The sequence below is a fragment of the Theropithecus gelada genome, chromosome 13, assembly GCF_003255815.1.
Source record: "Theropithecus gelada isolate Dixy chromosome 13, Tgel_1.0, whole genome shotgun sequence".
Classification (NCBI taxonomy): Eukaryota; Metazoa; Chordata; class Mammalia; order Primates; family Cercopithecidae; genus Theropithecus; species Theropithecus gelada.
The window spans coordinates 107,214,265-107,229,102 of NC_037681.1; the positions used below are offsets into that span (position 1 = coordinate 107,214,265).

At 41.2% G+C, this 14,838-nt stretch overlaps 1 protein-coding gene across 1 annotated transcript in view; it reads left to right on the top strand.

Moving 5' to 3' along the window:
• The window catches only part of PTCD3 (pentatricopeptide repeat domain 3), a 32,275-nt gene that overhangs the window by 2,138 nt on the left and 15,299 nt on the right, over positions 1-14,838 (top strand). Inside the window, exons 3-8 of the mRNA XM_025354490.1 lie at positions 12-48; positions 2,313-2,358; positions 7,027-7,095; positions 7,547-7,651; positions 9,433-9,556; positions 12,437-12,552. Of these exons, the coding sequence (XP_025210275.1) occupies positions 12-48; positions 2,313-2,358; positions 7,027-7,095; positions 7,547-7,651; positions 9,433-9,556; positions 12,437-12,552 (497 nt within the window). The remainder of the gene's footprint in view (positions 1-11; positions 49-2,312; positions 2,359-7,026; positions 7,096-7,546; positions 7,652-9,432; positions 9,557-12,436; positions 12,553-14,838) is intronic.

Genomic DNA, 14,838 nt, shown 5'->3' on the forward strand with positions numbered 1-14,838 from the left:
TTTTACATTAGGGATTGAAGAAGTAGTAATTCCAAAAAAGAAAACTTGGTAAGTATTCTATCAGTGTTCATTCAGCAAATGGTTGAGTGCTTACTATGAGAGAAACATAAGGGTTAAGTAAGGAGACAGTGATGGGAAGAGCAATAGGAGAGCATTCTTGAAGAGAGAGTAGCTGAGTGGGGAGAAGCTAGGAGTTTAAAGGACAAAAAATAGAAAGTTGGAGAATAGTGAGTGAATGAGCAATGAGATTTACTTAAAAGAACAATTGAAAGATATTTTGAATTAGTGTGGGTTAGTATTTACGTGGTTAATAATACATGGTTATACATGAACATCATCATTATAATTTTTTTAAAGGAAGTTCTCTCACATGGTTGGAAGAGCAGACAAAATTACTGTCTTTATTATCTCTAATGTGGTAAAATAAAGTAAATGGTGTGGACAGCAAAATTTAGCTTTTTTATTCAGTGGATGTATCCTTGAACAAATTGCCTCATCTCATTTATTCAACATTTGTTGAATATGTAGGAACTAAAACTTCACAAAAGTGCTTGTTACAGTGTAGTACTATTGAACACATTTAATGGCCCCTTAAAAAGCTAGGTCTTAAAATTATGTGACCTAAAGACTTGGGTTCATTAAAAAGCCTTTTTAAAAAACTTTATTAATCTGAATTGTGTGATTATTTTAGGGAGCCAGGGAGACCAGTTATGTCAATGCATAGGTAACTGGGATCATAAAAGAAGTGCAAATTAAAACTTACCGGATTGGTAGAGAGAGGATTTGGAGAAATACGTTTGTTTGTGGGACAGTAAATTGGAACAGCTCTTTGGCAGGAAATTTGGCAGAATCAGAATTGGAAATGTGCATACCTTACTGGTTAGCCACTTTGGAGGAACATTTGCATATATACATGGACAAGACTGTTTATTACTTGGGAATAGTAACAGGTTGAAACAGCCTGAATGCCCATTGAAAAGTGAATGGATAATTTTAAAAGGATATCATACAATAACTTTTTACATTGAAAGGAATTAGTTAGCTCTATATTTAATAACATGGATAATGCAGTCAAACTTACGTAGACACATGCAGAATGACAGTGTGTATACATTTTTTAGGGAGATGTATGTGTAAAAATACTTTAAAAGTTCTGGAAATACAAATACCAAATTCATCGTGGAGAGGGGTCACAAGATGACACCAGACAGTTTAGGTTAACCTGTAATGTTCTAGTTTATTTTTTTAAAATAATATATGATAACTTTTTTAAGTAACCCTTTTAAGAAAGTGAATTAGTGAGTAATCTGCCATCATTTTTTCACTGCCATTTGTTCAATGTGTTAGGAAAGTATGCTAACTTGCTAAGACTTAAATAGGCTAATGAAAGATCTGAGGGAATGCTGAGAGATGAGAGAATGTGTCGTCATCACACTTGCTGAAGTGACATGAATGTGACTTCTAAATGTGGAAAGAAAATCTTGTGGATATTATATACATCAGGGAATTAGTTTTGATGAAATATAAAATTTCCTATACTTTTGTTTTTCTCAGATGACTTATAGTCTTAAAAATGTTATGTTAAACTTTATTTAGAAAAATACTCTTGGCATAATTCCCTTTTGGAAAGGAAACACATAAAATCTAACATAGGAGCAAAAATACATTTGAGATCGAATTATCTTGTCTGTCATTTATTCCAGTGAAGCCTTTTCTAATAGTTCAGTGAAGGTGTCTATTCAGAGGTGCAGTGGACAGCTGGCCTGCAATTCTTACCATAAGGTTATATGTGGTTGAGAGGTTCTAAACCAGGAGGGTGCATCAGAATTATCTGGGAATTCAGTAAGAATGTGTGTGACAGTCCTTCGTGGATCTTGGGAGGCTTTGATGCAATAGGTCCAGAATGAAGCCTATGGTTTATTCTTGTATAACTGAATCAAGAGCTACCAGTTAAGTTAGTAAAGGCAACAGTAGTCCTGAAAGCCGCAGTAAGAATCCATAGGAAAGTGGATAGAGTAAGTAGGCCAGATAGTTTTATGAGGGGAGGATGGAAATCACTAGCCCTGGGTTATGGCATTATCCACCAGGCCAGAGAGGACAGGCATAGCAAAGAGAGAACATGTACCAACTAGGGAAAAGAACTGGCAGTTTTCTTCATTTCTAATTTATTCTAGTGACCTTGTGACATACGAACCAGCTTCAGATGAGATGTGCACTTTGTTACTGGCCAATACACTGAGAGTAGAATCACTTGTTCAGTTTGTGGCTGTGAAGAGCCCTGATGAGGATTAACTTGTGGTTCTTATTCTTAGGGATAAAGTAGCTGTTCTTCAGGCACTTGCATCCACAGTAAACAGGGTAAGTAGGATTTTAGTTTTTTTTTTTAACCTAAAACTTGGCTAATAACATACTTTTTAACTTGGCTAATAACACATTTAATACTCATACCTGTTCATTATTCAGAATTAAACTGTTGTGGATCTAGAAAGTTTCTTTAAAATTATCTAATCCAGCTGAGCCAGGTGGCTCATGAATGTAATCCCAACACTTTTGGAGGCGAAAGCAGGAAGATCACTTGACATCAGGAGTTCAAAACCAGTTTGGGCAACATAGCAAGACCCCCATCTGTTTTTTGTTCATGTGTGTGTTTGTTTTGAGACAGTTTCGCTCTTGTTGCTCATGCTGGAGTGCAATGGCATGATCTCGGCTCACCGCATCCTCCACCTCCCGGGTTCAAGCGATTCTTCTGTCTCAGCCTCCTGAGTAGCTGAGATTACAGGCATGTGCCACCACGCCCAGCTAATTTTGCATTTTTAGTAGAGACGGGGTTTCTCCATGTTGGTCAGACTGGTCTCGAACTCCAGACCTCAGGTGATCTGCCTGCTTTCGCCTCCCAAAGTGCTGGGATTACAGGTGTGAGCCACCGTGCCCAATTTTTTTCTTTTTCTTTTTTTTTAAGAGTGAAATTATTGGCTGGGTGCTGTGGCTCACACCTGTAATCCCATCACTAATCCCATCACTTTGGGAGACCAAGGCAGGTGGATTGCTTGAGGTCAGGAGTTGGAGACCAGCCCAGTGAACATGGTGAAACCCTGTCTCTACCAAAACAACAAAAACAAAAATTACGAGGCATGGTGGCGCCTGTAGTCCTAACTTCTCAGGAGGCTGAGGCAAGAGAATCTCTTGAACCCCAGAGGCAGAGGTTGCAGTGAGCCAAGGTCGTATCACTGCAGTCCAGCCTGGGTGAGTTAGTGAGACTCTGTCTCAAAAAAAAAAAGAAAAATTAAAATTATCAAATCCCTTCATTTGGCAAATGAGGAAGCTAAGGTTTTGAAAGTGGCCAGTGACTGGTTACGATGTTAAAGCCTTAATTAAAGGCTTAATTCCACATCTTTTACCTTGAAATGCAGTGTTTTTCTACCATACCAGTGATCTTTAGTACCTGGAAGGGCTTGTTGAAATATATGTTCTTAGGAGATGATTTGGCTGTAGTATACCAACTTGGAGAAATAATGTACCTGTCATGCTGACAATCATGCAGTGATTAATAATCTGGGTCCTGGAGCCTACTGGTTTAATAGCCAAGCAACTAGCTTTATGATCTTAGGCAAGTTACTTTACCTCTTGATAACTTCTGTTTCCTAACTTATAAAATGGGGGTTTATTATAACACCAAACCTCAAGGTTGCAATGGGAATTATTAACAAATGAATTAAATATACATAAGAACATTTAGGACAGAGTCTGGGACAAAGGAAATGCTTGGTACACGGTATTTTGTTACTGCTACTATATTGTTGATTTCATTGACATGAAGTTTGTTCTGTTGGCAACTCAAGAATAGAGTTTGTAGTCTGGTAGATACACTGAAACTTTGGTAAATGCATCAGAAATGGAACTTTCTGCTTGGTTTTAGTTTTTATTAACCGAAAACTTTTTATTTCATCTGTGGGGAAAAGTCTAAAATAATTAAGTCTTTTTTTCTGCCACAGTATCTGTATGGATATTGATCCTCCTTAAGTTGATTATTACAAGTACACAGAATTGTTCTTCTATTGTAGATGTTAAACTACATCTAAAAATGGAACTACTAGGCAGGGCATAGTAGCTCACGCCTGTAATCCCAGCAGTTTGGGAGGTCAAAGCGGGTGGATCCTGTGAGCTTGGGACTTTAAGATCAGTGTGGGCAGCGTGGTTAAACCCTGTCTCTACAAAAAACACAAAAATTAGCTGAGCATGGTAGTATGGGCCTGTAGTCCCAGCTACTTGGGAGGCTGAGGTGAGGCTTACTTGAACCTGGGAGGTGGAGGTGGAAGTTGCGGTGAGCCAGGATTGCACCACTGTACTCCACAAAGTGAGACCCTGTCTTGCCCCCACAAAAAATAAATTAAATATAAAATAAAGATGGAGCTAGTAAAGATAGTGTCGGGGCTAATGTGCATTAGTATACCAGTTTCTGAAAAAGTACTTTACTACATCTCCCTACTTGCAAAGCATTGAGGTTTTCAGTAGCTCACTTATCCATAAATAGGCACCTGAAATGTAAACATAGAAATGGACCTCTGAGATATTCTCAACATTTTAATGAGGATGGTCCAGGGCCACCTTCAAGTCAAAGAAGTTATAGAAATTAGGTGTAGAATTGTGACTTACCTGGCCCTTGAAATCCAAGAGTTATTCGTTTATCCATTCATTCAGCAACCATATATTGTGCCCTTATGATGCTTATCAAGCACTGTGCTGGATATAGAATTAGACACAGTTATTGTGTAGTTCTAGAGGGGAAGACTGAGGTAGCACTGAGAAGGGGTTACTTCGCTGAGACTGGGAATGGAATTCTTTTTTTTTTTTTTTTAAGAGATGGAGTCTCCCTCTGTCACCGAGGCTGGAGTGCAGTGGCGCGTTCTCGGCTCACTGCAAGCTCTGCCTCCGAGGTTCACGTCATTCTCCTGCCTCAGCCTCCTGAGTAGCTGGGACTACAGGCGCCCACCATCAACGCCTGGCTAATTTTTGTATTTTTAGTAGAGACGGAGTTTCACTGTGTTAGCCAGGATAGGGGGAAAGGAATTCTAAGCAGACATTTTAGAAAAGACAGCAATGTGGAGAATGGGAAACCTTTCCACTTGAAAGTGTGATAAAGATCTTAACATATCCAAAACCAAACCCCTTTCCCTCCAAACATTCCTCATACATTTCTTTGCCATCTCATTGATGGCAACTCCATTCTTAATAGCTGCTCAGGCCAAAATCCTGGGAATCATGTTAGCAAAGCCTTTGTTTATCCCTTCAAAAGATGTGTGAGGTCTCCGTGACCACTCCCAACTAAGAGTTAAGACAGCAAGAAGATACAAAGCAAAGTCAGCAAAGAGAAAAGGCTCATGGGATAAAGACCAAAAGAAATCAGTGACAAGTTTCCAAAAGACGTCTCCAGAAGATTCAACACAGGACATACTTAATTCCTCCATCAATGACTTGTGACAACACATGCGAAGTGTCTACCAAAGCTTATTGGAGACCCAGTGCCAGAGTTTTTAGGGGAGGCTGGCCATGTAGACCAGGAAAGCAGATATTTGGCACAAAACACATTGTACAAACAGGTTAGGCACAGTGAACCATTGTTAGCAGTTTGGGAATGGTGGGAACCCTTCCAATATCCAGGTTCCCAGATGGCAGCCAAGGGCCAGCCTTGGAAGCAGACCTTTCTAAGGATAGTGGTTTCAGGCGTGTTAACTCTTTTCTGCACAATATCAAAATTTTAGATGCTTGATATCACCACCGATCACCTTGGTGATTGTTGTCTTACAAGTCTGGATTAATTGCAACAGTCTCTATTGTCTCCCACTTCAACTCCGTACAACTGGTCTCAGTTCAGCAGCTGTAGTGACCCTGGATCATATCACTCTTAAGAATTCAACATTGGCTTTCCGTTAGTATAATTAAAAACTGAAGTTCACCACAGGGCTGCTAAGGTGAGGCTCAAGGGAAAGGGGTTTTTGAAAGGGGTAGCAGAAAGCTAGGTTCAAAATAACATACTCCCTCCAGGCTCCAGGTATGAGCAGCTTTCCCTTGAGAGCTGCAGGGAAGCTTCCGTGCCCCCTCCCCAAGGAGTCCAGGTCAGTAAGACAGGGTTAAGGATATAGGATAAGTTTTTGTTTGTAATAAAGGCCCAAGTAAGGCACCCAGACACAGAAGAGAAGAATAGAGAAAGCAATTCTGGGGCATTTTTCAGTGGGGCCCCTGGTGGTATTGGAGAGTTGATTATGCTCAGGTTTAGGGAGCAATTTTAATGGGCAACAGGACGTGGGAGAAGCTGCTTGCTGCTGTTCACTCCTGAGGGGGTGCGGTGGTATCTTCCATTTGGAGGAGGGACTCTTGGTAAAGATGAGCGTGGGTAGTGACCTTGCTTTGGAGGAAATCCTATTCTGGGATTCTGCTGTTAGGACTAGTTAATTCAGATGATTCTTACCTAGAGTTTAAAACAGAAATAGTCCCCAGTGATAGCAAACTTAAATATTAAAATCAGCCATGGGGGGGGGGGTACAGCTTAAGCCATTGTTTGCTTTGCATAATTAAAGGCAAGTCTTGTAGAGCTGGGAGTACAGTGCAGGTGTTTGTCTTTTTTCTCTATATACACATGTATATATGCCCTCATACATTTGCGCATGTAGGTTACATACATAATTAAAACTTACAGAATTTTTGTTACTCAGAACTCACAAGATCCTCTTAAAAGTTTAGCTGAAAAGACTTGTGGGCTGGATGCAGTGGCTCACATCTATAATCCTAGCCATTTGTAAGGCAGAGGTGAGAGAACTGCTTGAGACCAGGAGTTTGAGACCAGCGTGGGTGACACAGCAAGACACCCTCTCTACAAAAAAATTTTTAAAACCAGCTGTGGTAGCACACACCTGTAGCCCAGGCTACTTGGGAGGCTGAGGCAGGAGAATCCCTTGAGCCCAGGAGCTAAAAGTTACAGTGAGCTGCCTTCAAAATAAATGCAGAAATTGTATTATGTCTTTTCCACAGGATACCACAGCTATGCCTTATGCATTTCAAGATGATCCTTACCTTATACCAACATCCTCTTTGGAATCTGTGAGTATTTTCATATAATTTTCTAGTCTTTTATCTCTCTGGTTTGCGCACAACAGTACATAAATAATTTAGTTGTAAGAACCTGGGAAAGGTTTACAAATGCTGAGAAATTGATAGACTTTGTGAATCCTTTACTACTTTTTTCAAAAAGATGTATATATCGTCAACGGGGAGAGGATTTTTGGTTTTGGTTTCTAATACTTAGGGCTTTTTCACACTGGAGTGACCCACTCAGTTTAAATGACTTGCTTTTTATATATTTCAATCTGTGCGTAAGATGCTAACTGAAATTGTATCACAGTAGAAAATGTGGGATATTCTATAATTTCTAATTGGGATTCTGTTTGTCGTTGCATTTTTTTTTTGTAAGGGGGGAGAAATTATTGCTGAAAGTGTAATGTAATCTTGCTTGAGTCTAAATTACATGTATTTAATCTTTTTCTTTATGTAGCATTTATTTTTACTGGCAAAGAAATCTGGGGAGAATGCAGCCAAGTTTGTTGTTAATTCATACCCCAAATATTTTCAGAAGGACATAGCTGAACCTCATATACCGGTAAGGACAGGTAGTTACATTATTTACATAATACTATTTTAAATGTAAATTAAACCAGGCTTTCATACCTAATATTTAAGTAGCCATTTGAATACCCTCAATATTTGGATGATAAGCCTTTTAAAATGTGGAGTTAGCTTTGATCACAACACTAACCTTTTAAAATTCTTTCTGTATTTATTTGCTCTTCATCTTAATATTTTCCCCGTTTGATTTTTTGTGACACCATGCTCTTAGATCTTTACTTCTATGACTAAAGTTTCCTTCACTACCTCTCTATCCACATCTTTCTCTTCCTTTTTTTTGAAACAGCGTATGATGCTGTCACCCAGGCTGGAGTGCAATGGTGCAATCATAGCTCACTGCAGCCTGGAACCCCTGTGCTCAAGTGATCCTCTTGCCTCAGCCTCACAAGTAGCTTGGACTACAGGAGTGTGCCACCATGCCTGGCCAATGTTTTTTAATTTTTAGTTTTTGTAGAGAACTGGGTCTTGTCTCACTGCATTGCCCAGGCTGGTCTCCAATTTCTGGGCTCAAGCAGACATCCCTCCACGGCCTCTGAAATCTCTGGGATTGCAGGTGTAAGCCACTGCTGCTTGCCCTTGATCCGCTTCTTTTTTTGTTTTTGTTTGAGATGGAGTCTCACTCTGTTGTCCAGGCTGGAGTGCAGTGGTGCAATCTTGGCTCACTGCAACCTCTGCTGCCCGGGTTCAAGCAAGTCTGCCTCAGCCTCCTGAGTAGCTGGGATTACAGGTGCCTGCCACTGCACCTGGCTACTTTTTGTAGTTTTAGTAGGGATGGGGTTTTACCATTTTGGCCAGGCTGGTCTTGAACTCCTGACCTCGTGATCCACCTGCCTTGGCCCCCCAAAGTCCTGGGATTACAGGTGTGAGCTACAGTGTCCGGCCTTGATCCACTTCTTAAGTACGGGTGTCTTTCTTAGATTTTTATGCTCATTTTCTTTTTTTATTGTGTACACTCTTCTGTTTCAGTGACCGTTATAATCCATTTGGCACTCTTGTATATCTAGCCTAGATCCCTTTACTTTGAACTCCACATTGTATTTCCAGCTCCCTCTTTGTTCTGTAGTTTGGAGCGAGGATTTATGGAGTGTGGTGGGTATTGTGCTTAGTGCTTGACCATACAGTGGTGAGCAAAACGGATGTGACTCTGCCCTCCTGAGTTTGTTGGTGGAAGTACTAATCTCAGACTCATCATATCTAAACTACTCCCATCCCCCCACATCTCTCTGCTTCCCAAAGCTCACAGGGAAATACACACTTCTTGTTTTCATAGTATAACTTGTCGGTAGATGAGGAAGCCAGTGTGATTGTGTAAGTCAAAATACTAAAATCCTGAACTAAGACAGTGGCAGTGGTGGAATAATCATTTGTTGGTTATCTGCTTTCTCCATTAGATTGAGCACCCTGAAGGTAGAGAATGCCTTTCGTCTCTGTATCCCCAGTGCCGAGCTTAATGTCTGGGATCAAGTAGTAGGCATTCAGAAAGTATTTGAATAAGTTAGTGAATGAGGTAAAATCAGCATGCCTTGAGTAGTATTAAATGTTTAGAGGATACACAGCATTAGAGATGAAAGGTTTAGTTCAATTCCCTGTGAAGACAATCATGTTAAAGTGATAAACAGTGTCTGGTGCAGGAAACATGAATTGGAGCAGTGAAGTTTTACTTTGGTATGTTGGTGATAAAAATTTTGTCCTACTCAGTTATCCTTTCCTCACCTTTACCTGTTTGTAGTAATTTTAGTCATCTTGTTTTCCTAGTGTTTAATGCCTGAGTACTGTGAACCTCAGATCGAAGACATAAGTGAAGCCGCCCTGAAGGAACGAATCAAGCTCAGAAAAGTCAAAACCTCTGTGGACATGTTTGATCAGCTTTTGCAAGCAGGTGACCTGAGTTTGATTAAAGCCCCTCTAATAACATGGGCTTTGAAGTGGGCCCCAGTTACATGATTCAGATATTTTGAATAAAAGTTACAGGGCCTGCTATACTTACTTTGCTTTTATGGCTGCGTGCTTTATATTTTTAATAGTTTATTTCATTTTTAGCTTTAGTGTTATTTAAGAACTATAGGTGAAGTAGAATTGCAGCTTTGTTGCTTTATTGTAGCACTGGTAGAGAAATTGTATCACCCTTCTACCTTAGCTTCTGTTTTTAACGTTAGGTAGGTACGCAGTGCTCCCAGATTTCCTGTACTCTTTTTTCTTTTATTTTTTTTTTCTTTTGAGACGGAGTCCTGCTCTGTCGCCCAGGCTGGAGTGCAGTGGTGCAATCTCGGCTTACTGCAAGCTCCGCCTCCCAGGTTCACGCCATTCTCCTGCCTTAGCCTCCCAAGTAGCTGGGACTACAGGCACCTACCACCACGTCCAGCTAATTTTTTTGTATTTTTAGTAGAGACGGGGTTTCACTGTGTTAGCCAGGATGGTCTTGATCTCCTGACCTTGTGATCCATCTGCCTCGGCCTCCCAAAGTGCTGGGATTACAGGTGTGAGCCACCATGCCCGGCCGAGACGGAGTTTCACCATGTTAGCTAGGATGGTCTTGATCTCCTGACCTAGTGATCCACCCACCTCGGCCTCCCTAAGTGCTGGGATTGCAGGTGTGAGCCACTGTGCCCAGGTTTCCTGTACTTTTTAAGGATGTTTGGAAGATTGGGCCACAACACACAAGAAGGAAATACGTAAAAAGGAAAGCACACTCAATAGGATCAGGGCTTTGATGCTGGTGCCATCTGTGTCACTAGTTGTTCTTAGCATTCAAAAAGTTACTTAATTTCTCAGAGCTTCTAGCTCTAAAATTGTGTGGTTCTCTGAATTGGAGCTGGATGTAAACTTTCGGAGCTACACATGTAAATAGCACAGCTGGTAAGTAACCATGAAAATGTACATATAGCAACATCAGAAGCAGCTGGCATTATGTGTTTAGAATCTAGAGTGCTATTTGGTGATTTAGAATAAACATGGAAGTGGTGGAAACTGGACTGAATCATTATACACTTGAACCCAGGAAACATTTGCAGAAAGCTATGTTTGAGAATTTTGGTGTGTGGCTTGGTGCAGCATCAGATGTATGGGTAAGTGATGGCAGTAGATTATAATTTAGTGAGGCGCTTCCCTCTGCTTGTTAATATGATCGGCAACTGATGTGAGTCTGCATTAAAGTTCTTAGTGCTAAGGCTTGTCTTTTTTTAGTTTTACCCCCTTTATTGGGTAGGTGTGTGCAGTCCTTCAGTAAAGACAGTTGTCAGATCCATAGCTCAGTAACTAAGTATACCAGGGAAAGGATCCTAGAACATTTCATTATCAGGCCCCTAATAAGTGCAAAACACTGTGCTAGTCATTTCACTTACTTAATTCTACAATACCTTATTCATTGGTGTGTTTTTTATTTTTTTGTTTTGTTTTTTTTTGAGACGAGTTTTGCTCTTGTTGCCCAGGCTGGAGTGCAGTGGCGTGATCTGGGTTCACTGCAACCTCTGCCTCCTGGGTTCAAGCAATTCTCCTGCCTTAGTCTCCCAAGTAGCTGGGATTACAGGCATGCACCACCATGCCTGGCTAATTTTTTGTATTTTTAGTAGAGATGGGGTTTCCCCACATTGATCAGGCTGGTCTCAAACTCCCGACCTTAGGTGATCCACCCGCCTCAGCCTCCCAAAGTGCTGGGATTACAGGTGTGAGCCACCACGCCTGGCCCTCATTGGTGTGTTTTATAGTAATCTTATGAAGGTAATTATTAGGTAATTTTTCCAGGGTCTCATAGCTTTGAGATGGTGTGAACCAGTTGCTTCTCCATAGCCTGTACCCTCTTCGCTCTGCCTTGCTTTCTCTTCTGGACTTTTACATTTCCTAATACTCATTTTAAATTTATCAATGTATTTTGTTTAGAAAGAAAATTTATTGGCTGGGCATGGTGACTTGCACCTGTAATCCCAGAACTTTGGGAGGCCAAAACAGGAGGATTGCTTGAGCCCAGGAGTTCAAGACCAGCCTGGGCAACATAGTGAGACCTCATCTCTGCAAAAAATTTAAAAATTAGCCAGGCGCAGTGGCACATACCTGTAGTCACAGCTGCTTGGGATGCTGAGGTGGGAAGATCACTTGAGCCCAGGAGTTCAAGGTTGTAGTAAGCTATGATGTCCTTGTACTCCAGCCTGGGCGACAGAATGAGACCCTATCTCAAAACAAACAAAAAGATACATTTACTTTTCTTCTAAAATAGCAGATTATATCTCATACTTCTCTTCCTCCTGTTCCCTTTTTAGCGCTTTTAATGAGTGTCAAGATGGGGACATAATGTTTTGAACAATTTTTAAGAGACTACTATAGTTAGACAATTCAGCTAGTGTTTCTAAGCAAGTTTTTAGTGAGTATCTGGATCCAAATGGAGTAATGCTACTTGCATTTGTTCAAATGGACCTGGGCTGGGGGAAGTAAGTGGGGATAGTTTGCAGTGTGTTCAGTTTGGAGATGATAATTAAAACCATGAACTAGATTGAGAAAAATGAGTACATAAAGTAAGTGAGCACAGGCCCAAACTTCATCTTGTGTTCCAATCTTTTACATCAAATTACATGGTTAATAGGGGTTATGTCCCTGTCTATGTCACTCCAGGTGTTTAAGTTGACGTTGAGTGCATAAAGTAGTGGACAACATTAAGTATGTAGCCATGAAGACCACAGCCAATATTAAAAAATGAAGCATTTTCACCTAACAGGCTTTAGTTCTTCATTGTTTCAAGGTTTCTTTCCCTTTCTGTTTCTACCCACAGGAACCACTGTGTCTCTTGAAACAACAAATAGTCTCTTGGATTTATTGTGTTACTATGGTGACCAGGAGCCCTCAACTGATTATCATTTTCAACAAACTGAGCAGTCAGAAGAATTGGTAACAACTGTTGGCCTTGATTTTTTTTTTTTTCCTTAAGCTTCTTTTTGAAGAAATCGCTTTTAAAAATAAGATGGGTTCTTTTGCCATGTGTCAGGGTAGTTAGTAGTAAGAGATTTGTACTGAGATGTGTGGTACGATAGCCTTGATTAAAAAGTGGTACAGGAAGAAGAGAGATTTTAAACAGTTACTTCTGTCCTAGTTTACTTTTTAACAATATGTTGTCCTCTCCTACCTCATATTAAGGCAAAGCGTTGATCTGAAATGTTTGGGCTGGCCTGTGTCACTTAGAGTAATAACATGATGTATTCTGGCCAGGTAAAGACTCCATGGCCGGGGCCCCCTCAAAAATTCATACATGGACTTAGAGGCGAGAACACACTAGGTTGGAGACAGAACAGTAGTGTGCGGGGGGGGCTGCCTGTAAGTTGAGTCATAGCCTCTCTCTCAACTCGTGAATTTTACTTCTAGAACTAGGTCTCAAGAAATCCTTTGGATCAGTCAAATAGAGATGCTCATGTGACATTTTTCATAAGGAGGTGTTTATACTTGTAAAAATGTTGAAAACAATCTAGATGTCCAACAGTAGATGATCAAATTATGATAAAAGTTGTGTGGCCATTGAGCACATTAGAGTAGATGTGTTTGGGTATGGAAAGATTCATCCAATAAGTGGGAAACAGGCTATCAGCAGTATATATTCCATTTTTGTAAAAATGTTTTTACAAATGCATAAGAAAAAAATCATTTAAAAAGTGTTTCTGGGTGATGGGATTATTGGTGTTTTTCTTCTTTTCTATCTTTCCTACTCTTTGCCCAACTAAATGTGGATTTCTTTTTTCCCCCTCAGAGACAGGGTCTCACTCTTGTCACCTAGGGTGGAGTGCAGTGATGCTGTCATAGCTTACTGCAGCCTTTAACTCCTAGGCTCAAGTGTTCCTCCTTATTCTCCCAAGTAACTGGGACTACAAGTGTGGGCCACCACGCCTGGTTAGTTTTTTTTTGGGTGGGGAGGGCGGGTAGACATAGGGTCTTGCTGTATTGCCCAGGATGGTGTCTTCAACGCTGGGACTCAAGCAATCCTTCAAGCCTCCCAAGGTTTTGGGATTACTGACCACTGCACCTGGCCAAATGTGGATTGTTTATGTAGAGAACCTTACATTTTAAAAAGTGCATAGGCAGTAGGTTGCAGTTACACTTCACTTTCCAGAGCATCACTTCCTGAAGCCCTGCTCTGGTTGGCCCTCTACCTCTCCAGCCCCACCTCTTGAGGCAGCAGGCTACAGAGCCAGCACTGACCTCTGCAATGCCAACCAAGCCTGTATTGCTCTATGTCAGCCTCATCCCAGACCTTGGTTTATAAATAAAGACAAGATTTAGTCTTGTAAGAAGTCTTGCTGGGTGCAGTGGCTCACACTTGTAATCCCAACAGTTTGGGACGCCAAGGTGGGTGGATCATGAGGTCAGGAGATCAAGACCATCCTGGCTAACATGGTGAAACCCCGTCTTTACTTAAAAAAAAATACAAAAAATTATCTAGGCATGGTGGTAGGCGCCTGTAGTCGCAGCTACTCAGGAGGCTGAGGCAGGAGAATTGCTTGAACCCAGGAGGTGGAAGTTGCAGTGAGCCGAGACCACGCCACTGCACTGCAGCCTGGGTGACACAGCGAGACTGTTTCAGGAAAAAAACAAAAACAAAAACAGAAGTCTTAGTTTGCTTGGGTGAGTGTTAGACATTAAGTATATGTTGTTTATCTTGCTTTCATCCTAATTATGACAGTTTATCTGTATGGATCGAGCCAGATGTAGTCCCTGAGCAAATAGGATGTGTTGGTTGGTTTTCCTCTTTCTATCTGAGGACCAGGCCATACAGGGAAATGGCTTCATCTTGTCTCCACACTGTCACTTGTTGCTTTGAGGGTCAACTTGGCTTTTCATCTGATTTGCACTTAAGAAATTAACTGTAGCCGGGTGCGGTGGCTCAAGCCTGTAATCCCAGCACTTTGGGAGGCCGAGAAGGGCGGATCACAAGGTCAGGAGATCGAGACCATCCTGGCTAACACGGTGAAACCCCGTCTCTACTAAAAAATACAAAAAAAACTAGCCGGGCGAAGTGGCGGGCGCCTGTGGTCCCAGCTACTCGGGAGGCTGAGCCAGGAGAATGGCGTGAACCCGAGAGGCGGAGCTTGCAGTGAGCTGAGATCCGGCCACCGCACTCCAGCCTGGGCGACAGAGCCAGACTCAGTCTCAAAAAAAAAAAAAAAAAAAAAAAAAAAAAAAAAAAAA